Source organism: Kogia breviceps, chromosome 2 (genome assembly GCF_026419965.1).
Source record: "Kogia breviceps isolate mKogBre1 chromosome 2, mKogBre1 haplotype 1, whole genome shotgun sequence".
Taxonomy (NCBI): domain Eukaryota; kingdom Metazoa; phylum Chordata; class Mammalia; order Artiodactyla; family Physeteridae; genus Kogia; species Kogia breviceps.
Window position 1 is genome coordinate 9,571,488 of NC_081311.1, and position 25,625 is coordinate 9,597,112.

The 25,625-nt window shown below is 47.5% G+C and overlaps 1 protein-coding gene and 1 pseudogene across 43 annotated transcripts in view; both read right to left on the reverse strand.

The window, feature by feature from the left end:
• The window catches only part of TACC2 (transforming acidic coiled-coil containing protein 2), a 211,973-nt gene that overhangs the window by 147,563 nt on the left and 38,785 nt on the right, over positions 1–25,625 (reverse strand). For all 43 annotated transcript variants that reach the window (XM_067024456.1, XM_067024434.1, XM_067024460.1 and 40 more), the window contains one exon: positions 24,990–25,102. In XM_067024456.1, the coding sequence (XP_066880557.1) occupies positions 24,990–25,102 (113 nt within the window). The remainder of the gene's footprint in view (positions 1–24,989; positions 25,103–25,625) is intronic.
• LOC131750520 (acireductone dioxygenase-like) lies at positions 22,971–24,979 on the reverse strand (annotated as a pseudogene).

A 25,625-nucleotide genomic window follows, 5' to 3' on the forward strand; every position in this document is an offset into this window, starting at 1 on the left:
GTACCGCAAAAACAACAACAACAACAACAAAAAAAACAGATTAAAGCCACTCACCAGGAGCAGATTTGCCCGAGGGCAGGAAAAATTCTAAGAACTCATCTGTGAGGGCTCTGCGTTAATGGAAGTTTCCATAATGTCCTTTTGTGCTTCAAGATTGAATGACAATGTGTAGGATGGAGGTTCAGCTCAGAATCCAAAGGCAAGCTCTCGTGGGCTGGGCAGCGTGTTCTCAATGGAAGGTTTTCAGCCCAAAGTGGGCGCAGCCTTTGAACTGAGGAGGGGAGGGCACAGCCTCCCCGGTGCAGACCAGACGTCCCCAGCCAACAAAGCGAGAGGCGTGGGGTGCAGAGACCTGGGAGGAGGGGTGATTTGCTGCAGCAAAGGTCTAAGCAGAGGATGGAGATGCAGAAAATGTCCTCCCCACCATCCTAGCTGGAGACAATCACATCCAGATGGGTTCCTAAATGAATAGCTCTGAAGACACACACTCAAGCCAAGTAGGAATGCTTAAAAAGAGGAAGGAGGCTGGTAGAGGGGAAAACAAGCATGCTCCTGCACTACCAGGCTTTAAGAGAACCAGCAAAACCATAAAGCAAAATCGTCAAGATGGAGAGTTGCCACTGACTGAGCATCTACTAAGGCCAAGCCCGTGCTAAGCACTTCAGTAACGATTACATTTAATCCACACAGTAGCCAGGCAGAGTGGATGCCCCCCACTGCACCAATGAAGAAATATGCACAGAGAGGTTCAAGACCAGACCCGGGTCCCACGCGGAGCTCCCACGGCAAAGCAAGATCAAGCCCCGCCTGGCTCCAGGACCCTGCTGTCTCCTGCTTCCCCGTACTTGCTGGCCTCACCTCTCCTGGACAAATGCAGCAGCCTCTTCTCCCACCCACTCTGGCCCCTGCATTCTGTTCTCCAGGCTGCAGCCAGGGCAGTGGCTTGTAAATGAAAGCCTGACCCTGTCACCCTCATGGGAAGACTCTCTGGTGGTGGCTTCACTTTGCAATCAGCTGTGCCCCCAGCCTACCTTTCTGGCTTCGTCCCACACAGAGCTCCCCATCTGTGCATTTTCCTGGAGCTGGAGCCTTCCTGCTCCTCCCTGCATACCTCAGCCCCAATCTTCACTTTTCGATGAAACCTCCCTGGACTGGCCTCTGGGATCAGATCTCCTTCTACAGCCCTACATAGTGAGGGCACTAGTCACGGCTGCCACCAAAAAGGATGACCATTTCTCCCACGGGAGTATCATGGAGACTGGGTCTTGCCTCTTTTCAATATTGCATCTCCAGTGTTTGGCATACCGCAAACATTGAACATATGAATGCATGAGTGGATGGATGGATGGACAAATACAACTAAACGCAAATCAAGGATTCTAAATACGCAGAAATGCTCCCAAATCTCGGTTGTTTGACTTGAAGATTAGGAAAGTTCTTTTCTTCCATACAATCACAGCACTCTAGTGATCTATTAGTCCAAACCTCTCATTTTACAGGAATGAGGAAACTGAGGCCCAGGAAAGGCAAAGTACTTTTGTTTAAGTACCTCTGCCAAAGAAATGAGGTTAAGGCAGCAGTGCTCAGCCACGTGTCCCTTTGCGCACTGGTGGCTCTGATAAGTTAGGGGGTGCACTGCAAGTGGTTTGTTATTAATTATAAAGCACAGAAGGCTGCGAATGATTTGTAATTTTCATAAATGAGCCTAATTCAAAAGATGATAAGGTGTCCCCACAGATCATCGTCTCTGTTACTCATTGTGCATTCTGCTGCAGTTTCTGGAAAAGGAAAGCATGGGGCCGAGGGAGATCCAGCAAGTTAGACCACAGACCCGGGACCACCTGTCCTCAAACACGGCTAACGGCCGGGGCTGGGGTGACGGGCGCGGGGGCTGTGGGTGCTCTCCCCAGCTTCTGCATCAATCCTTGGCCCACAAATGAGGGGCTTTTCTGACACATCTGCCCTATTCTCCACTCCCTTTGGGTCGTCACCCCAGGAAGTGAGGCTTCTCTGATTGGTTAGCTGGGGAAGGCAGCCCCCCCACCCCCCGCCGTAGGTCCAGTCTTCACATGGGTGGGAGTTAAGGTCACTGAGATGAGCTCACCCACAGTGCAGCCCCCCTCCCCGCTGCCTGCATGCAGCAAGCTCGCCGGGGCCAGCCCTCCCCGCCCTTCAGGGCAGCCTGCCCTCGCCCACAGCCTGGCGCTGGTGGGAGTTGATTCCGGGCAGTTGATGCCAAGCCGCTGGCTGGCTCTTCCTCCAGTCCAGCCTCGCCAGTGATCAAGCTGGCTTCCTTCTCCCTCTCTGACTCCGGCCATCTCCTTCACAATTGATTCAGAATCTGCTGCGACCACTGACCTTCAACACATCCTGAGAGGAGTTCAGGGCGGAGGTCAGGGATGAGGCCCTCTGCGCTCTGGGGAGAACCGGCAGGACAGGCCTCCAGAGAGTGAGACATTTTCAGGAGGAGGTTTTACGAGCCCCATGTCTCGCATCTCCTCGTATCTAGAAAAGCCCTGAAGTCACGAATGGAGACACCAGCTCCTCGTGACTAGCAGCGGCCTTCTGCTGAGACATGGGCTTGACTGCACGTCCCCCCTTCACTAAAATCATATGTAACACTGACCTTGCCCCCCACCTCTTCGGAGCAGCTCCTCAGAGCTCTCTGGGAGGCTGTCTCCCGGGCTGTAGTCCTCATTTTGCCCCGGATAAAACTTCACCCACGACTCTCACGTTGTGCATTTTCTTTTAATCAACAATGGGATGAATTTAAATATATATATATATATATATATTTTAATTTAATTTAATTTTTTTTTTTTTGCGGTACGCGGGCCTCTCACCGTTGTGGCCTCTCCCGGTGCGGAGCACAGGCTCCGGACGCGCAGGCGCAGCGGCCATGGCTCACGGACCCAGCCGCTCCGCGGCGTGTGGGATCTTCCCGGACCGGGGCACGAACCCGCGTCCCCTGCATGGGCAGGCGGACTCGCAACCACTGCGCCACCAGGGAAGCCCCCAAAATATATTTTTAACGGGCGCCATAACTGCTCACTTAGGTTGACTCCTGCACTGTGAGATGGATCACCATTCCAGAGCCTTCAGAGAAGGAATTTACATGGTGAGTGATCTCTGCAGAGCAAAGACCCTCAGGTTAATAAGGATGTGACAGCCGCCATGCTTTAACAACTATAACATGGTATTGCACGGAGAAAGGCGCCTCCTCGGAAACTTCTTTGTGGTCCGAGCAGATTAGGTCCAGTCCACACTCGCAGTCCTGACTTGTCCAAACAATGCTCCCTGTATGGATGCCAGCGGGCCTGCTGACCTTGGCAGCCCTGTCAGACTCAGCTTTGTATTTCGAGTCCAGTGTTAACTCTTTTCTGTGCTCGTTCTGCATTAGAAAAAAGAAAGACCACAATGCTTAAGCAATCCACGCAACAGATGAAAGAAAATTATTAGGAGGTTCTAAAGAGTTATTGGGGAAAAGGGTGTGTGTGTGTTGGGGGTTGGATAAAACACTAAAGCATCCTTAGTATTCAGCCTGTACTTTGCCACATGAACTTTTATTTGACTTCAAGGTCAAGGTGTGGGTCCACTCATGAGACTTCATTAACCAGCAAAATGAGGGGAGGGCACAGGCAACTGAATTCCAAAGAAAATTCAAAAACTGTCCTCTAACCAATTTTTTTCAGCAACCCTCATGTGGGTGTTGAGCCAACTGTGTGGTTCCCAGCCTCAGTGCTGGGCTTGGAGTGTGACGCCCCCAAGCCTTCCCTGTAGCTGGAATGAGCTCCGTGTCTCCTCCTTCTGTCTGTCTGTCACTGTACTTCAAATGTATGTAGATATTATCACAAGAAAACAGAAATTCATTTAAATGCATTTCTGGCATAATAATTACTTTTGATCATTTGGATGTTTCTTAATGATCAGCTACCAAAAATAAAACTACAATCCCATTAGAGGAGGCATCTGGGTTTTCTGTTTGTTTGCCTGTTTTTAATCTAATAAGATATTTATTTACTGAAGAAGATATGTAAGATGTGATCACAAAGTGAGATTTCCATAAATGTTATTCACAAGAAGTAATCAAATGTCTCTAATGTTGTACACAGGTAGTTTTTTTGTTGGTTTGGTTGGTTGGTTTTTTTACATTTATATATATTTGTTTTCAGATTCTTTTCCATTATAGGTTATTATACGATACTGAGTAGATTTCCCTGTGATATACAGCAGGTCCTTGTTGTTTCCTTACTTTATATATAGTAATGAGTATATGTTAACCCCAAATTCCAATTTATCCACCCTCCCCGCCCCCCAGTATCCTCTTTGGTAACCATAAATTTGTTTTCTAGAGGCATCTGCTTTTATTCACGATAAAGACTTTAAAAATTCTAATGAGCACAAATCAAGGGTTTGGACAGAGGCACTTGCCTGGAGGTCCAGTGGGTGCGGCTGCCCCCTCCCCATGCTCCCAGGCTCACTCCCAGGCTGGGGAACTAGATCCTCCACGTATGCCACAACTAAGAGTCCGCACGCCGCAACTAAAAGATCTTGCATGCTGCAACTAAGACCTGGTGCAGGCTGAATAAATAAATAAAAATAAATATGAAAAAAAAAAGAAAAAGGAATTGGGTAGAATGCTTAACTGAGAATATGAAGATTTCCTGAACTGTAAATTAAATTCCACTAGTCATCCATGGAAAAATGCAAATGACAGTTTTGCCCACGTGCTCGGATTATGGGGGTGTTTTTATTTTATTTTGACACTACAAGGGTATTTTGGACAAGAAATAGTAGGAAACATGTTTTTGTTATACTCCTTCTTGATAAGACTTCTAACATATGTTAGAATAATTTTCCTCCCTTAGTCAACAAAGTGCAAAACAGAGAACACACTGGAATTTTCCCTTGATGACTGAAAAATCTTTCAGTGAATTTGGGCCACTCTCTGAAAAAGAAAACGTAACCAATATCACCTACGTGAGACTGAGCTCAAGAATGTGACTAAGTGCCTCTTGTTAGAGCAAGTCCCAGGGATGATCCATTTTGCTGAGATCTGTCTCTCTGTGATCCCACTGGTCTACGTGGTGGGGGTGGTGGTGGTGATGAGTCAACATTAGTGGTGGCCAAGCTGGTTCAATGTCAAAGACATAAAGACCATCCTAGGCTCCTTCCCAGCTCTAACACAGCTGCAGTGACGCATTTGGGAAGATTAACTGCTGTCAAAGTTGGCATTTGAGGCTGTAAAAAGACACGAGACAGCAAGTGGCTGTGATACAAGCTGCTCTTGAAGAGAAAAGAGAATCAACTCTTGCCCCTAGCATCCTCTCTCTTACTATAATTTTTTGTCTAGAAGGGTCTCCCCACCTCTCCCAAAATAAATGCCAGGTGTTTTTTGCTGCATTTCCATTTAAAGAAAAAAATTTGATACGGTGGGTTTTTCAAAGTTTTCAGGGAGCCAGGGTTGGAAAATTTCATATACAGAATTGTTAAGTAACAGAAGGCTTGGCTGATGGGGGATTGGCTTCTACAGGAGATGTGGGAAATGAAGGGCAGTGATCCCTGGAGATGGAAAGTAACAGAGGAAGCCCTGCTCTTGCCCCAGCTTAAGGCCTGGAGAAAGTGGCCCAGGGTGGGGGACCCCAGCTGGAGCCAGATAGTCTCCCTGACTTAAGGAGATGGAGCTGGGTGCTGGGGGGGTGACCAAGGCATGTAAAGTTCCCAAGGCAGAGCACCAAGAAGTGAAAGCTGGGCAAAGAGAGAACTTGGAGTTGTACAAAACACTGATCGGCACATATATGTATGGAAACCACATGGGACTAGGTACAGACCACCTGAAAAGCTTATAGGGAAGAATCCTTAAAGCTAATACAGGGCTGGGAATAGTTCCCATTCCTACCAACCAGAGTGGAAAACCTCATAATTCATGGGACGTCTCTTAGAGTACCAAGAAGGGTCTTGCCTCAGTAGTGGAGAAAATTAACCCTAGACTAAATGCTGCTCTGGCCTCACCTTAAAAGCAAAACCCCAAAGGATTAATTTGATCCAAATAACTGTATCCCAGAGCAAAGTTCAAGAATATTTATAGGAATACAAAAATATCCAGAATCTGAAAGCTTAAAGTCCACAGTGCCTGGCATTCAAAGAAGAAGGAAAATAGACCCAGACTGAAAAGAAAACTCAATTAATCAAAGTCAACCCAGAAATTGTGCAGATAACAGAATTAGTACAAAAGGACTTTTTTAAAAGTAATATAACTGTATTCCATATGTTCAGGAGGCTAGAGGAAGGATTGAGCATGATAATGGTAGTGTATGTATATACATACACTATACATACCTATGTATAGTACAGACATGGAAGATATAAAAAAGACCAAATCAGGGGCTTCCCTGGTGGTGCAGTGGTTGGGAGTCCGCCTGCCGATGCAGGAGACACGGGTTCGTGCCCTGGTCCGGGAAGATCCCACATGCCGCGGAGCGACTAGGCCCGTGAGCCATGGCCACTGGGCCTGCGCGTCCGGAGCCTGTGCTCCGCAACGGGAGAGGTCACAACAGTGAGAGGCCCGCATACCGCAAAAAAAATAATAATAATAAAATAAAATTAAAAAGACCAAATCAAACTTCTAGAGATGAAAACTACAATGCCTGAAATGAAAAACACACTGGGAGGGATTAATAACAGATTAGTCATTACAGAGAAAAAGATCAGTAAACTTGAAGACATAGCAGTAGAAACGCCCCAAAATGAAACACAAAGAGAAAAAGACTTAAAAAATAAAAATAAAAAAAGAACAAATCATCAGTGACCTGTCAGACAACTTCAAGCAGCTGAATGTATGTGTAGTCAGAGTCCCCAAAGGGTGCAAAGACATTTAAAAAAACAGTTGAAGAAATAATGGTTGCAAAATTTCCAACTACGATGCAAACTGTAAACCCACAAATCCAAGAATCTAACTTCTAGCACAGGAAACAAGAAGAAACTTACACCAAAGCACATCATAAGCAAATTGCTTAAAACCAGTGAAAAAGTAAAAAACATTAAAATCAGCTGGAGGAAAAAAAGACAGAAGAACAAACTTAAGGATGACATCAGATTTTGAAAACAATGCAAGCTAGAATACAGTGGGATATCTTTAAAGCAATAAAAGAAAAAAAAACTGTCCAACCAAGGACTCTTTGCACAGTGAAAATATCTTTCTAAAACACAGATGAAGTGAAGATTATTTTTTCAGGGACTTCCCTAGTGGCGCAGTTAAGAATCCGCCTGCCAACACAGGGGCCACGGGTTTGAGCCCTGGTCTGGGAAGATCCCGCACGCTGTGGGGCAACTAAGCCTGTGCTCCACAACTACTGAAGCCCCTGAGCCTAGAGCCCATGCTCGGCAACAAGAGAAGCACCGCAATGAGAAGGCCTGTGCGCAGCAACGAAGATCCAGTGCAGCCAAAAATAAATAAATAAATAAATAATTTTTTTAAAAAAAGATTATTTTTCAGACATGTAAAAGCTAAAAGAATTCATCACCAGCAGACCAGTATTTCAAGAAATATTGAAGACAGTCCCTCAAACCAACAGAAAATAATACCAGATGGCCACAAGGATCTATATAAAATAAAGAGCACCAGAAATGGTAACAATGCAGGTAAATATAAAGTCATTTTTCCTTACTATTTAAATCTCTTTTAGAAGATAATTGGCTATGTAAAGCAAAAATAACATATACTGTGGGATTTGTAACATGTAGTAGTAAAACGTATGTCTGCAATAGCACAAAGGCCAAAAGTGGAGAAACCGAAGTATACTGTGCAAGATTCTTCTAATATACATGAAGTGGTACAATATCACTTGACAGTAGATTGTGATAATTTTTTTTTTTTTTTTTTTTTTTTTTTTTGTGGTACGTGGGCCTCTCGCTATTGTGGCCTCTCCCATTGCGGAGCACAGGCTCTGGACGCGCAGGCTCAGCGGCCATGGCTCACGGGCCCAGCCGCTCCGCGGCATGTGGGATCTTCCCGGACCGGGGCACGAACCCATGTCCCCTGCATCGGCAGGCGGATTCTCAACCACTGCGCCACCAGGGAAGCCCATGTGATAATTTTTAAATGACTTTTTTTTTTTTTTTTTTTTGCATTACGCGGGCCTCTCACCACTGTGGCCTCTCCCATTGCGGAGCACAGGCTCCGGACGTGCAGGCTCAGCGGCCGTGGCTCACAGGCCCAGCCGCTCTGCGGCATGTGGGATCTTCCTGGACTGGGGCGGGAACCCGTGTCTCCTGCATCAGCAGGCGGACTCTCAACCACTACGCCACCAGGGAAGCCCCAGATTGTGATAATTTAAAGATGTATACTATAGATCCTAAAGCAACCACTTAAAATAACACAAATAATTGTAACTAATAAATCAAAAGGGAGGTAAAGTAGAATAATAAAAATAAATTTTTTTTAAAAAGGAGAAAAAGGAGGGAAAAAGGAACAAAAAATAGATGTACAGAGAAAACAACAGGACCATAGATTTAAAACAACTATATTAATAATCACATTAAATGTAAATGTTATAAACACTCCAGTCAACATGCAGAGGTATTCAGAATGGATTAAAAAATCAAGATCCAACTATATGCTTCCTACAAAAAAGGCACTTCGAACTTTGCTTAACAAGCACAAATAGGTTAAAAGTAAGAAAATGAGGGGAAAAAAGATATACCATGAAAATACTAATGAAAAGAAAGCTGTTGTGTCTATATTACATCAGACAAAGTCAATTTTAGAGCAAAAAATATTACCAGGCGTAAAGTAGATCATCATAATGATAAAATGTTCAATTCATCAAGAGGATGTAACCATTCTGAAAGTTTATCTAACAACAGAGCTTCAAAATACATAATGCGGGCTTCCATGGTGGCTCAGTGGTTAAGAATCTGCCTACCATTGCAGGGGACGCGGGTTCAAGCCCTGATCTGGGAAGATCCCACATGCCATGGAGCAACTAAGCCCGTGTGCCACAACTATTGAGCCTGTGCTCTAGAGCCTGCGAGCCACAACTACTGAGCCCTCATGCCACAACTACTGAAGCCCAGGCGCCTAGAGCCCATGCTCCACAACAAGAGAAGCCACCGTAATGAGAAGCCTGTGTCCCGCAATGAAGAATAGCCCCCGCTCGCCTCAACTAGAGAAAGCCCCCGCGCAGCAACAAAGATCCAACTCAGCCAAAAATAAATAAATTAAATAAATAAATTTAAATATATATATATATATATATATATATATATATATATATATATATATGTAATGCAAAAACTGATAAAAGCAGAAGTGGACAAATCTACAATTATAACCTAATAGTTCCATACCGTTTTCTCAATAATTTATTCAACAAGTAGATAGAAAATCAGTACAGCTAAAGAACACTGGAACTACACTATCAACCAGCCTGACCTAATTGACATTTATTACACGCTATTCGATAGTGGCAGAATTGCATTCTTTTCAATTGCAGATGAAACATTTATAAGACAGACCATATTCTACACATTTAAAAAAACTCAATAAATTTTAAAATATTAAATTATTCAGAGTGCATTATCTGGCTACAATAGAATTAAACTAGAAATCAATAAGAGAAAGATATCTGGAAAATCCTCAACTATTTGGAAATTAAATAATACACTTCTAAATAGCCTGTGAGTCAAAGAACAAATTAAATGGATAATTAGAAAGTATTTGAACAAAATGAAAATGAAAACACAAATATCAAAATGTGTCAGATGCAGTTAAAGCAACATTTAGAATGAGTTTTAATGCCCTAAAATACCTATATTAAAAAAGAAGGACTCAAATAAATGACCTCAACTTCTACCTTACAAAACTATAGAAACACTGGTTACACAGCAATGTGTGATACTTAACACCACTGAACTGTACTTAAAATTGGTTTAGATGGTAAATTGTATGCTTTGCCTTTTTAAACCCAATAAAAAATAATTTAAAAAAACAAGTAGCAGTGTTGATTAAAAGAAACCAAATCCCAAAGTATACCTACCGTTCAATACCATTTATATGAAATTCACGAACTGGCAAGACAAATCAGTGGTGGTAGAAGTCAGAATAGTTGTTATTCTTGGGCAGAGGTACTGACTGGGAAGTGACATGAGAGAATGTTCTGGGGTGATGGAAATAGATCTGGGCGTGATTACACAGGGGTGTAGGTGTGTAAACATTCAACAAGCTCAGATTTATAAGCTTATGGTATGTATTTTATACCAATTAAAAAAAGGTAACAGAAAAGAAAAAAACCTATGAGGACAGTTAAAAGACTCATGGCTGCCCCTGGAGAGAAGGAGGGACGGATGAATAGATCGAACACGGGAGATTTTTAAGGCAGTGAAACTACGCTGTATGATATTGTAATGGTGGACACATGACATTATGCATTTTTCAAACCCAAAGAATGTATAATATGATGAGTGAACCTTAATGTAAAGTATAGATTTTAGTTAATAAAGTATTGATATTGGTACATTAATTGTAACGAATGTACCACACTAAAGCAAAATCTTAATAACGGGAAACTGCTGTACAGAGGAGAGAGAGATTTTGGGAGCTCTCTGTACTAAGTTTTTCTGTAAAGCCGCTCTAAAAATAGTTCATTAATTATTTAAATATATTATATATTTATATTATATTTATACAAATAAGTTATTTAAATATGTTTTGTATTTAAATATATATATAAATATATGTATATATGCGCAGAGCTATCACAATCAATAAAGAACTAGAAAGAATAGAAAAGTCTGAGGGAAACACACTAATATTTTAAAAACAGTTGTCTGTAGATGGTGGGAGTATCGGTGACTTTTTCCCCCCTCTACTTTCTACTTTTCTCTATTTTCCAAGTACTGTCTCTGAATGGAACAATGCTCCTCTTCTCCGTTTCTTAAAGGTTCTGTTGAAACCAGATGAGCAGGAAGCAGACACACACCTAATTCAGCACGTTACCTTCTTTTCCAACCAGTGTCAAAAGTCAGGGAGCTCCTCCTTTTCTCCCTCCCTCCCACTCCGTGTTTACTTCCTGCCAGAGATAAATAACGAGTGAGAAGCAGGACAGGCTGGTGGAAGCTGCAACCTGCCCTGCCTGACACACCCTGCCTTGGCAGGAGCCTGTGAATAGAACCCGGACTTCACAAAGCTTTGTTTGGAAGGAACAGCATCTACTGCTTAGGAAACATGGGGCCCAGCCAGGAAGCGCTGGCCCCGGCCACTGCTCATAAAACCCATCAGATCTTTTTGCTTTTTCTTTTTTCCTGGGTCTGAGAACTGACCTTCTTTATAGGGAAATTAAACTTTGAAAACAGACTGGGGTTTGCTTTCGAATTATGGAGACCGCAAGGCAAATCTTTTCAGGCACCTGTAAGAACTCAGCGTACTGGCTACGGGCCTGGGCTTTGGGTGGCATCAAACCAAGTTGGATTCTAGTCCTCACCATGCTACGTTTTGTCTGTGTGACCTGGGGCTGGTTCCTTAACCTCCCAGAACCTCAGTTTCCTTATATAACCCCTCAGGTCATCTGCATTCATCCACACAGAGCTGCTGGATGAGGTATGTGTTTCAGCCCTGAGTCCAATGCCCAGCATGCAGTGGACTTAGTTTGAAAATAACTGATAAGGGAAAAGAATCTGAAAAAGAATATATATATTCTGAATATATATATATTCTCAGTCACTTTGCTGTACACCTGAAACTAACACAACATTGTAAATCAATTACACTTCAACAAAAAAAAGATAAAAATATTAAAAAAAAAAAAGTCAGTACCTTTATAAATTAAAAAAAAAGAAAAGAAAATGACTATGGGAGGCAAGGTATAAGAAACACCCTTGGGCTTCCCTGGTGGCGCAGTGGTTGAGAATCCGCCTGCCGATGCAGGGGACGTGGGTTCGTGCCCCGGTCCGGGAGGATCCTACATGCCGCGCAGCGGCTGGGCCCGTGAGCCATGGCCGCTGAGCCTGGGCGTCCGGAGCCTGTGCTCCGCAACGGGAGAGGCCACAACAGTAAGAGGCCTGCGTACCGGAAAAAAAACAAAACATCCTTACTTTTCATTTGAAGCCCATTCTTTCTTTTTTTTCAAACCGTTTTTCTACCCTTCCCTGGGTGTTCCCTACCCAACCCATTATTTCTTTTTTTCAAACCGTTTTTCTACCCTTCCCTAGGTGTTCCCTACCCAAACACCAAGGATTTTTTTGTTCTAAATAAGTTCGTAGTTTTGCGGGCCTCTCACTGTCGCGGCCTCTCCCTTTGCGGAGCACAGGCTCCGGACGCGCAGGCTCAGCGGCCATGGCTCACGGGCCCAGCCGCTCCGCGGCACGTGGGATCCTCCCGGACCGGGGCACGAACCACGTCCCCTGCATCGGCAGGCGGACTCCCAACGACTGCACCACCAGGGAAGCCCAAGGTCGTAGTTTTGAAAGATCCAAGAGGTTGAGCTTGATGAATGTGCTACATCTCCTATTTTCCATATTTAAAGAAGTTCTGAAATTTAAGAGGCTAGTAAGTCTAGTCCTCCCTAAATTCTGTTTCCTATAGATCTATAATAATTATACCTCTTCCTTCTGCCTGGGACCACCTTCCTTCCCCACAATCCCCTACTTCTACTCAGTTTTGAAGCCGCTGCTGCAAGGCCATCTCCTCTGCAGGATGCTCCTTCCTTCCTCGGTGAGTGTGGCCTCTCTCCTGTCCCTGTGGTCCCACAGAGACTGCCTATAGCATGTAGCTTCTTCTAGAATTATTCATCTACGTGTCTTTCTCTACAACTGGACCAACACGTCCTGTTCATCTTTGTACCTCTGGCCTCAAGGCCAGAGCTTACCCTGTGGTGAGCTGTGGGTCCACGTTTGTTAAATGGACTAAGAAACCCGTCCCTCCTCCAAGGAAATTCAGGTGTTTAAGGTGTTGGGTGTTAAGATTCTGCACCAGAAATTCTGATGTGTGGGTATTTTTACCCCACACCAACAAGCAGTTCTCCAATGCTAGCTGGGAGTCCTACAATTCAGCTCCATTCTGACATGACCTGGAGGTACATTACACAGCATCAGACCACACAAGGCTAAGGGCTCCCGCCACCCCAATAAGTCCAGATTGTTACCTGAGCTTCTGACCAACTGGCTATAAATCAGAGGTTCCCATGACCCCCTCCTCGGGTTTAATTAATTTGCTAGAGTGGTTCACAGAACTCAGAGAAACATTTTACTTCCTAGATCACCAGTTTATTACAAAAGGGTGTAACTCAGCAACAGCCCAATGGACAAGGTGCATAAAGCAAGCTATGGGGAGAGAGGGCAGAGCCTCCGTGCCCTCTGAGCTTTCCCACTCGCTTTGAATCGATGTGTCCACCACCCCAGAGGCCCTCTGAACCCTGTCTTTGTGGGGTTTAAGGAGGCTTCATTACATAGGCATGACTGATTAAAATCAGTGGCCATTGGTGATCAATTCAACCTCCAGCCACCCCCCCCCACCCCCCCACCCCCCCACCCCCACCCCCCCCCCGCAGAGGTCAGGGAAGTAGGACTGAAAGTTCCAACCCTCCAATCACAGGGTTGGTTCCCCTGGCAACCAGCCCCCATTTTTAAATGCTTTCCAAAAGTCTCGTCATTAGCATAACAAAAGACACCTTTATTGCTCTCATCACTTCGGAAATTCCCAAGATTTTAGGAGCTCAGGGCCAGAACTGGGATGAAGACCAAATATATGCTCCGTATTATAAATCACAATATCACAGGTATATAGCAGGAAATGAGCTATCCCTGAAGCACAGAGGAGAACCTTGCTTTTCTCTCAAAGATGGCGGGCCATCCTATGTTTCCCCCAGTTTGAGACAGGGTTTGTGATGGTCACCATGTTATCTTGCCAGATTGGTACCTGGTAGCAACAGGATTTCCTCCTGGACACCGGGTCTGTGACTTACGGAACTCAGCAGATAGACCTGTTCAGGCCAGTTTTTCATATCTCAGCAAACGGCCCCCTTTACCCAATTGCTCAAGCCCAGACTTTGGGAGTCTTCCTTGATTCTTCTCTCCCTCCTTCTAAATCCCATCCATCCGCAAGTTCTGGCATCTGTAGCTCCAAGATATACAAAATATTCAAAGCTGCATATGTTTCTCCATCTCCACTGTTATCACCTTAGTCCTTGCATCAGCAGTGGGCCAGTATCATCCCCAGAGGGGTGAAAATTGGCTCTCAGGAGGCAGAAAAAGAAAATCATAGATATTACAATGGTCTGTGGCCCTCCAAAGACCACAATACATAAACATCTGCACTATGTCTATGGTACTGAAATTTCTCGGGGAGGGGAAGGCAATTTGGAATAAAATATCTACAAAGGTTCCCGTGGGAGGGCAGGGAAAGGAAGATAATGAAAACAGGGTTGGGAATCCCTGCCCTAGTTCCAGGCACCCCTTCATCTTTCAGGGACCTGCAAGGAACTCTCCTCTGACTTCCTGCCCTCCAGTCTTGCTCCCTTGCATTCTCCATACAGCAACCAGAGAGGTCCTGTTGAAACACATATCGGTTCACGTCACCTACATCTGGGTGTCTTACCATGGCCAGCCCGCAAGGCCCTAGTCTGGCCGATCTGGCCCCTGCTCAGCTCTCCCTTGCTCATCAGTCTCCTCCTGTTTCTCTCACACACTGAATTCATTCCTCCCTCACGTCCTTTGCACCGCCTGGCCCTCTACCTGGGTCTTCCCATGCCTGCCTCCTTTGTGTCATTCCAGACTTAGTGCACATATCACTCCCTGCCTTGACCATCTAATCCAATGGTTCTCAACCCTTAGGGTGCAACGGAACACCTGGAGGGCTCACCCCAGAGTCTGGGGAAGGGCCCTAGACTTAGCATTTCTATCAAGTTCCCATTTGGTGCTCAGCCTGCAGATGTGGGAACCCCACTTTGAGAACCACTGAGCTAATCCAAACTAGTCACTCCCTTCTCTGTCCCTGTCAATCACAACACCAAGTTGGTGTCTTTCAGAGCGGTGACATTACCTGAAAGTGTCTCTGTCTTCCTTCTGTTCCGTGTCTGACTTCCTCACTACAACCTACTAACCAACTGGAGCAGAAGCCCCAGGGCTTCTAGTGTTATGGGCTGTGTCCCCAGTGCCTGCACAATGGATTCCTAATAGATATTCATTGAAAGAAAAACATAGATGAGAGAAAGGGAGGGGGCAGGAGGTTAACGTATGCTAATTATCCCTGATTTCTGAGCCTTCACTATAAACTTCACAGACAATCAAACAAAAGGTAGCTATGGTTATTGGCCTGAGGGTAAGCCCTGGGTCAGTGTTTCCCACACTTTATCGTGAGAGTCACCTGGTCTTCTTATTAAAAACAGATTTTGTAGGCTCACCCAAATCTACTGGATCAGACTCTTCAAGGGAGGGGTCAGGAAATGGGGTATTTTAACACGTGATAAGGTGAACCTGGTGGTCGATCACTATTCACAAATGTCCCTGCTGGAAAGAATCACCCAGGGTGTTTATTAAAAACATAGATTCCTTGGATCCACATCTAGTGATTCTGATTCAGAAGGACTAGGAAGGGGCCTAAGAATTTAAATAGTTCACGGACATCCGGGTAAATCTTATGATCTGGGAAGTGTGGAAAACACTGTCCCATATTATTTCACTTACTGTCCTTCACCCCAACCCCGATCTGTTCCTGCATTCTTAAATATAGTTTTAAAGTCACACACACACACACACACACACACACACACACACACAGCAGCAGCAGCACTGGAATGAGCCAATCTATCTGAGAATAACTTGTGTAAATAACTGAAACCTCCATGAGGATATCATAGCCTTTGGGGCCATAATGCTCCATCGTCATGTGAATAAACTGTCACTCCTCCCCATGCCAGGGGGCAGCTTACATAGAGACCATACCAGCAGAGCTCCCAGTAAGCTTGATGGTCTTTCTTTTTTTTTTTTTTTTTTTTTTTTTTTGTGCTACGCGGGCCTCTCACTGTTGTGGCCTCTCCCGTTGCGGAGCACAGGCTCCGGACGCGCAGGCGCAGCGGCCATGGCTCACGGGCCCAGCCGCTCCGCGGCACGTGGGATCTTCCCGGACCGGGACACGAACCCGTGTCCCCTGCATCGGCAGGCAGACCCTCAACTACTGCACCACCTGGGAAGCCCGATGGTCTTTCTTTCAATGTGCCTAAAAGTGATCACAGTTTCCCTATAGCAGCTCTCACTTTGGACGCCCCAGTTTCTAAAGTTGGACCTTTCTTTGGGGTTCTTGGTCCAGAACCTTAGCATCTCCTTAGACTCTACCTCCTCTGCCTGCACCCAGGCCATCTCTAGGTTCTGTAGGTTGGAAACTGAGGAGGACCCTGTGGACCCTTCCAAGGTACAAGCCCTCCCCTTGTCCCCGCTTCTTGTTTGACCTTCCCTGAGTTCCAAAGAGCATACTCAAGCAGTTAATGATTAGGACGATCGAGTCACAGGACTCCTGGTTCCTCCTGAAGGGATATAAATAACAGTATCCTGGTGGAGGTTGGTGACTACATGCTGACCACAAGCATGTAGACCCCAGACTGGTTGGAACCAGAAGGTTGATGATTGAGATTCCACAAGCAGCACCCTGTTACCTCACCACCAACCAATGAAAAAAATGTTCATGAGCTGATCAGACACCCTGCAACCCTTACCCCTAATATTGTCTTTAAAAACCCTTCTCTGAAAGCCATCAGGGAGTTTAGAGCTTTTGAGCATTAGCTCCCTGTTCTCCTTGCTTGGCGCCCTGCAACAAACACTGTACTTTCCTTCACCACAACCCAGTGTCAGTAGATTTGCTTTGCTGCACGTGGGCAAGCGGACCAGAGCTCAGTTCAGTAACAGGTTCTACCTTGGGGTGATTTCCCAGCCACCATCCTTCTACTACAAGAGCATCCCTTACTGTCCTTCCAGCCTACCTGCTCCAGTGCATTAATCCAGGCTCTAAGTTCCCACATAAACCCTTGTTTCAATACAAACCAACCAACCACAAAGCACTTCCCCAGCTTCCTGTTACCTGCAGGATAAAATCTCAGTCCCTTCCCTGACCTCCGAGTTCTCAACCTGGCCTCACTTCTCCAACCTTGTTTTTAGTGAACATCCACCACCAGGTCTGGGCTCACTTCCTGCTCTGCTCTAGAGAGGTCCAGAGAGGCCTGGATCGGCCTCTACAGCCATCCCCTTTGGTTCAAGCCCCACCCCCACCCCCAGGACACTCTCCTGTCTAACCCAGCCCTCGGCGAAGGTGTCTTCCCCTGCTCGCCCACAGCATGGAGCCGTGGCACTCACACAGCTCTCTGGCATAATGCAGTGCTTCTCAAGCGTGGTCCCTGGCCAAGCAGCATCAGTGTCACCTGGGAACTCATCAGAAATTCTCTTTCTCACGCCTGGCCCCAGACCTACCAAATCAGAATCTCTAGAGGATGAGTCCAGCGACCTGTGTATTAACCAGCCTTGCAGGCGATCCTGATGCCTGCTCACCTCTGACAGACAGTGGAGAACAGTTAAGACTCTTGGCTGTTGAGTTTCCACTTCTCCTTCAGTGACAAGGGTGCCAGAAATTCACCCACGAATCACTTAGGGTCACTCCCTGAGAAAGGTCGGTCATCTCTGAAATATTGCCTGGCACCCTCCTTGAGAGAATGAGCAAGTATGATGATATTGAAGCACAGGAAACGGCCACTATCCAACATTTTTTTAACCTTCAAAAACAGTAATTTCCTCTGGTGCAACCTAATGGCTTCATTATCTGGGGAAAGGTTGTATGATGAGATCCATTTTGTTTTGAGGGTTTAAAAGGCAAGGGCAGCGGCCGCATAGCACAGGGACATCAGCTCGGTGCTTTGTGACCACCCAGAGGGGTGGGATGGGGGGGAGGCTCAAGGGGGAGGGGATATGAGGACACATGCATGCATATGGCTGATTCACTTTGGTGTACAACAGAAACTAACACAGTATTGTGAAGCAATTATACTCCAATAAAGATCTATTGAAAAAAAAAAAAGGCAAGGGCTGTTGGTATCCAAGGAGGGAAAGGCTCCGGGAGACGGGACAGTGGCGCTGGAACCAGTCCAGTCGCAAGTTTCCAGGGCAGCTGTGCTCGAGGGTGGACATTGCTGAGCAGTAAGAGGTGCAAACTCGGGTGAAGCTTGTCAGAGGAGGGCGGGATCATACTCTCGCAGGAGCCCTGCGCAGGGTGGGGCACGTGGAAGGCGGGGCACCTGGGAGGCACTGCCCAGCCTCTGCACGGCTTTGGCCAATGCAGGGCTAAGTTACAACAGCGACACCGTGTGGCAACTGGGAAGCAAAGCAGCTACACTGAGGGGACTCCCTACTGGATGAAAAGCTAACCTCTTTGGGGATGTATGAAGCCTGTTCTTGTGTATTCAGAGGGAAGAGGAGCTTCCAGCGGGAAACAATGGACTTTGTACCACTAGGGCTTTGATGGCATAGTGCTCCAAGCCTCGGTTTCCTCCTCTGGAGAGTAGAGATCACACCTGAGCAGAGGGACAATCTTCGGCAGTATTGACATGTGCTTTTCTCCTTATATTCCTCCCTTGCCTCCTGGTCCAGCAGGCCCACTGCAGGCCTTTCTGTGTTTTCTCTCTGGAGCTCTTCCAAGTCGAAAACAGAAACAGTTTGAGGGCAATGGGTCTTTCTATCTTTTGTAAAAATCTGTAGTACGTCCTTTGAAGAGAAAATGCTGGCTACCCGTTGAGGCAAAAGGAGACCGCAAGTGCATTTTAGGATGATAAGGAGAGGGCATGGAAAGGTCCTAGGAAGCAGGGAACGTCCGGGACTCCCTCCCTGCTTCCTGAGCATGTCCTCAGGTTCACGGGGGAGATGATCCCAGAGGGCTGAAGGGAATGACCATGGGCTCCCAGCCTCACCGAAGACCCCCATGTGCCAAGTGTATTGTGAAAGCAGCACAGTCATAGGGCCGGAGAGACAGTGTGGCCTGAGACGTGGACATCTCAGTGGTGATGGGGTGAGGAGGGGACAGATGATGGCATCGATACACCAGGTCAGGAGAGGGGTTCCCAAGGATGGCTGACATGGGCATTCCCGCTAGCCTGGCCAAGTAAGGACTCAGAATCAGAAATGAATTGATTTAAAGAAAATAAAATTTTATTTTGCAGGCACAGAGCATTTGGCATAGTTTCTAGTGCCCACCTGCAAAATAAACGTCAAATCCTAGTCAAATGCTATCGTTGTGGATGCCAAGGGTGGCGTGCCCCACTGAAATAGCACACAGGGGACCCCATGCTCTCTCTCTCTTTCTGTGAACATCCTGACTCCCCGGCCTCCTCTTGCTAGTTTCTGAGTTAGTGCAGAGCCTTGCATGATAGACATGGGCACATTTATGGAGGAGAATCACGTTTTTCACTGTGAACAGGAAGTTGCTTTTTTGAACTTGCTCTTAGAAGGCACCTCACGTGCAATTTTCCTGCCAATGAGAGGCAATTCTTCTTCAAGGGAAAGATAATTGATTAAAGCTGAGGAACAAGAAACGAAAGAATTTTGAGCTGCTGTTACTCCCCAGGCCAGCTGGGATACCGGCCCCAACTAATTCCCAAACCTCTCCAGGAATCCCAGAACCTCACAAGGATGGGGATGGAAGAGCTGGACCTGGGGTCTCAGCCAGCAGTGACTTGGCTTGTGTAGGATTCCAGATCATGAGATTCATGATCGCCAGGAGCCAGTTTAGACTGTCATCCAGTCTAGGTAGAGCCAAATATTAAACCCTTTGTCCTGCTACCCTGATAGAAAAGTGCATGAAGGTGGAACAGCCATGGGGTTCTGGGAGGGAAAGGAGGCCCCCATTTTACAAAGAATTGAGATCAAAGGTGCCATTCAAGGCATAGTCCGTGCCTCTCTCCACAAAAAAGAATCCTCTGCCCCGCAGGATCAGCATTGCCCTAAAGAAATCCAATGTTCACGCCAAGAGGTTCAAAGTGCCTCTCCTCTGGAAACCACAAACCTGAAGCCCCCCCAGAAAATGACACCATCCGGCGTGGAAATTCCTGCCACCAGGGGCCGCTCTTACTCACCCATGACCCTCAAAGCAAAAAATATTGCTTTAACTTTTTTTTTTTTTTTTTTTTTTTTTTTTTTTCCGGTACGCGGGCCTCTCACTGTTGTGGCCTCTCCCGTTGCAAAGCACAGGCTCCGGACGCGCAGGCCTAGCGGCCATGGCTCACGGGCTTAGTTGCTCCGCGGCATGTGTGATCTTCCCGGACCAGGGCACGAACCCGTGTCTCCTGCATCGGCAGGCGGATTCTCAACCACTGCGCCACCAGGGAAGCCCTAACTTTTTTTTTTTAACCAGTAATCTATAATTTTACTATCCAGAGAAAACTACTGAGAATATTTTTTTTTTGCGTGTAATGTATGTAGATAGATTGTTACCGAAAGGAGACAGCATTTTTTCTCTCCATAGATTATAAATAGCTTACATTTCAAAACGTTTACAGTGGGCTTCCCTGGTGGCGCAGTGGTTGAGTGGTTGAGAGTCCGCCTGCCGATGCAGGGGACGCGAGTTCGTGCCCCGGTCCGGGAGGATCCCACATGCCGCACAGCGGCTGGGCCCGTGAGCCGTGGCCGCTGAGCCTGCGCGTCCGGAGCCTGTGCTCCGCAACGAGAGAGGCCGCGACAGTGAGAGGCCCGCGTACCATTACAGTGATATCATTGGTACGTGAGTGAACACAGATGAAAGTAAATATGGGGAAATTCGCTGTAATATACTTACAACTTCTCTGTGGGTGTGAACAGAACGAGTAGATGAGAACTCTTATCTGAAGGGCAGAAACAGCTGAATACCCTCAAAGCTCTACCTGCTTCTAATTAGCGACAATCAGTGGAGCATCTGGCAGGGAGGCTGTATCTCCAGCAGAGGCGGGGGCTGCCCTGCTCGCCCACCGCCCTTCCTTCCGGATAAACGTCAGAGACGACGTGGCCACGCCCACTCAGGAGACACGGAGGAAGCACCCAGAGCGGGAACGCCGTAGGAAGGCAGGAGGCTTAAAGGCTGGATTTCAAGCAGGGTAAGTACCGAGCGGCTAAAACGTCAGTTTGCTACATTTTTTTTAAATTTTTTTATTTTTTATTTTATTTATTTTTTTTTTTTCGGTATGCGGGCCTCACACTGTTGTGGCCTCTCCCGTTGCAGAGCGCAGGCTCCGTGGCCATGGCTCACGGGCCCAGCCGCTCCGCGGCACGTGGGATCTTCCCAGACCGGGGCACGAACCCGTGTCCCCTGCATTGGCAGGCGGATTCTCAACCACTGTGCCACCAGGGAAACCCCTTGCTACATGTTTAATCCGGATCAAGGCAGGACACGGTTGGCCATTTCCTGGCTTGGCCACGCCTGCCTCTGGATGGAAATCACGGCACGGGCCCAAACCGGGCAGACTCTCCTCGCACGGTCGGGGTGCACGCAGACACCCTCAGTAGGAACAAGGGGAAAGTGGACATTTCTTTAAAGTGCCGACACGTGAACCAGTGTGAAGCTACACCCAAGGGGCAATAATTCACGTTCTGGCTCATCACATCCCAGCCGTACACCGCCCTCCAGTTAAGTGCTACATGCCTTTCAAGAGAGGACACGTTTGTAAAATAACACACGTGGAGTCGTGTCTTACTCAACAAGCGGGTGCACCTGGCTCCAGACGGACAGCTCAGCTCACAGCCGTGTGCTCCTGGGAGACCCCGACGTATTGTCCTGACGACTGTGAACGCACGAAGGACAGTGCTCTCTAGCGCTGAGCCAGGCCTTGCCCCAAGGCGTCCCCGGAGCCCCATCAAGGGGAGAACGAGGACGTGCAGCATGCGGAGCCCTGGGGGGCTGGTGGTGTTACCATCGTGTGCCAGCGCACACGTTAATCCTAAAATTCAGGATTTCCTCTGTGCCGTGGACACACGCCCCCAAGAACAATGTGGAAGTGATGACAGACCGCTTTTCTTTTCTTTTTTTTTTAATTTGGCCGCGCTGCGCGGCATGTGGGATCTTAGTTCCCAGTTTGATCCTAGACCAGGGATCGAACCTGTGTCCCCTGCATTGGGAGCGCAGAGTCTCAACCACTGGACCACCAGCGAAGTCCCGACAGATCACTTTTATCGTAAAGATTTTTAATCCAATTAAAAAAAAATACTTAAAGCAAACTGCCCTTCAAATAGGAGGTTAATTTAGGGTTTTTCTATGATTATAACAAATTAGGTATAATTGTATCTCAGAATTGTTAGCTAAAAATAAAAGGTACAAGTTTTTCTGTTAAAATTCAAACGCTTGATTGTAAGAGAGAGTTACTGTAGGGAGTTTAACCTAGAAATCTCACCTGGAATAAGTAAAAACCCAGATAAAATAAAAATTAATTATACACACATACAATCCCACAAAGGATCTAAATGGGATGATTTTAAGGAACCACCTGTACCAGAATATAAGGTAACTCCAAGCCACAAGCATGACATTAAGGCAGCTACTTTATTCTGAACAGGAACGTGGCATAATCAAGCGAAGGTCCCCCTAACATGCCAGCTCATCCCCCATGGCACCCCCTACCCAGCTTCGCCCGTGTTTAGGGAGAAGAAAAGCATCTTCTCTCTGCCCGGTCCTGTCATCTGTCACTCCTCCGCACAGGGCAGGCGTGGTATCTGCTTAAAGTCCAAGAATCGGGTCCAGATGGGGCAGCTGAGGGGCTGCGTTTGGGGCGCTGAAACTCACTGGGTCACAGCTGAAGGCACGAGCTGACACGGGGCCGCTGACCACTGATCCTGAATCAGAGAAAATGAGCGGATTTGCCCAGATCTTCACAGGTGCTTCCACGTACAAACCGGTTCTACAGCTGCTCCCATTAAAACGTATTCTGATCCAACAATCTTGCAGAGGAAAGCTCACCTAGCCTCAAGTCTACAACACAAAAGCAAAGAGAATACGACTGATTTTCTGCTGCCATCAGGTCTGGGACCTTCACAAGGGGGGCCAGGGTGTGCCAGGCCCCAGAGCACTGCTAGGCCGTCTGCGCCAGAAACTCTAGGTATTGCCCGCGGGCCTCGAAGTGGTCAGCCGGCCGGTTGTACGCCGTCCACACCGGGTCTCCCACAAACAGCCGCATGGCCTTCTCGTATTTCTTCTCGTCCAGTGTGAAGCGGTGGGGTGGTGTATCCCGGCGGGGAGAGCGATCATGTCTCCTTTCTCCATGAAGATCCGGATCCACCTGTCCTCTTGATCCCTCACGTCGAGGTACCCACTGCCCGTCCAGGATGTAGCGAATCTCATCATCCAGGTGTAAACGGTCCTCAAGAAACATCTTCATCTTTTCTTCGTAATTTGGTAGTTTGTCTTTGCATATGGTTGTTATGTCCATCCAGGAGTAGTTTCTCTCTTTTCGGATCTTTTCTAATTCTGGATCATTCTCATATTTGTCAGCATCCAGCTTCCAGAGCCCGCGCAGCTGCTCCAGGCCGACCGGGTGCGCGGGCTCCCCGCGGTGGGGCCGCCGCGGGTCGTCGGCCGACTTGTGCATGTACCAGGCCTGCACCATGGCCGGGCCCGGGGGCGGCGCCGCCGCCTGACCCCGGACCTACTCGGGCCGGTCTGAGCCCCGGACCTGCACCCGGGACCCGCGCAGGCCGCCCCTCCTCCGACCCCCTCCCCCGGGAGCCGCCGGGAGGGAGGGAGGGCGGCGCGGAAAAGGAAAGCGGGCGGGACGCGCTCCGAAGGCCCCGGGCCGAGGGCTTCCTTCCCGCGGGCCGCGGATGGGCTAAGAGTGCGGGGCAGGTGTCCCCCGAGGGCTCTATTGCTTAAACTCCTGACGTGAAAAGTGATTTTAAAGCGTTTGAGACCTGAACTCAATGATGGGGAATTTGTGGGGCTGGGTGTGTACCACTCAATTTTGCAATTTTTTTTTTTTTTTTTTGCGGTACGCGGGCCTCTCACTGTCGTGGCCTCTCTCGTTGTGGAGCACAGGCTCCGGACCTGCAGGCTCAGCGGCCGTGGCTCACGGGCGGCATGTGGGATCCTCCCGGACGGGGGCCCGAACCCGTGTCCCCCGCATCGGGCAGGCAGACTCTCAACCACTGCGCCACCAGGGAAGCCCTCAATTTTGCATTTTTGCTCCTTGAAGCTTTTGTTCATTTGTTCCTTTAAGGCTTGTAACTACAGCCTCCCAGAAGCTGGGCTTCAATTTATTTGTTCAGGAGGGTTTTTCTAACCGGATCATGTGCTGAACCCACAGGCAATTATTAATTGCCACCAGTGTTCCTGACCAGTGTCCGTTCTGGGGACAGAATGTTCACATCTGCTCGCCCTCTGCTTGTGACTGACCCCAAAACTGTGGCTGCTGAACACTACGTGGGGAGAGTTGATTGGATTCCTTCCCAGTAGCCCGAGCGGGGAATGAGGACCTGACTGCGCGTCAAAACGAGGGACTACTGACCAGGGGGCCGCACCTGCACTGGCCACGTTCCACGTGGCAGTGCGGCCTTGTTGATTTCTGAAATTCATGCACCAGAGTCTCCCTGAGACTCAGTGCTTGCTCTTTGACTCCTCTGTCTCATCCTCCGTGGCCCACCCCGGCTTCCGTGCTAGAATACAGACCCCAACTTAGCCACAGATTATAGTCACCCCTGTTAAGCCCCTTGGCAGCCTTGATCTTGTTTACTGTAAGTTTGACGATGAGGATAAGAGACCTGGCGTGCAGTGGAATGGACGCCTATCATTACTAATTTCATCCCTGGGCAGGGAGACGTTAATTTTCCAATCATGCATCTAGGCAATCACAAAGAGGTCTAGGAACCACAGCTTGGAGCATCTCACCACCGAGGACCACATCATGGATTTTAGGGTAAATTTTCCAAAGTAAATAGAGCAAGACAAACTCTGAACAGGCAGTGAGCTGGCCATGCCTTGGGCTGGATCAGTCCTCCAGACCTGGTCCTACCTGGGCAGATCTCTGCAGTCATTGCTTCTGGCCTTCTCCTCCGGCTTCCTTTCTGCACTCTGACTGTTCCCAGGCCGTTCCACGGATCCTGCACTCGGAGCCAAAGAAGTCCTCTGAGTGACAAGAAAGAGAAATTGGAAAGGAAATCAAACAAGAGTCTTTGAAAACACAGAGACTTTATCAATGGGCCACTGACCACAACATTCCAAGGGCCAGGTTTTGGGTTTGCTTCACCGTCCATCTGAGCACCAACTCTGTGCCAGGCGCTGAGCGAGGCGTTGGGGATACGCGGTGCGCAAAGCCACCATGGCCCCTGCTCCCACCCAATGGAGGAGAAACACAGTAAAGCAGAGATTTCCAGCTGAGTGGGTTGACTGTTTTAGTAAGAAACTGAGACTAGGATACACATTATACTTTGGGGGTCATCTGCTCCCTGGAGAAAGCGGGATATTGAATCTGAGATCTTAAAGTGTCTCGTCTGGGGTGCTGCCTGGATGAAAACACACTTCCTCCCCCTGCCTCATGGTTTTGCACACCAGAATTCAGCTGGAAACCTGAAAAAAAAAAAAAAACCAAAAAAAAACTGAAGGAAGAAAGTGAGGGACCCTGGGAACCTTAGGGCCCCTCACTGAGGTC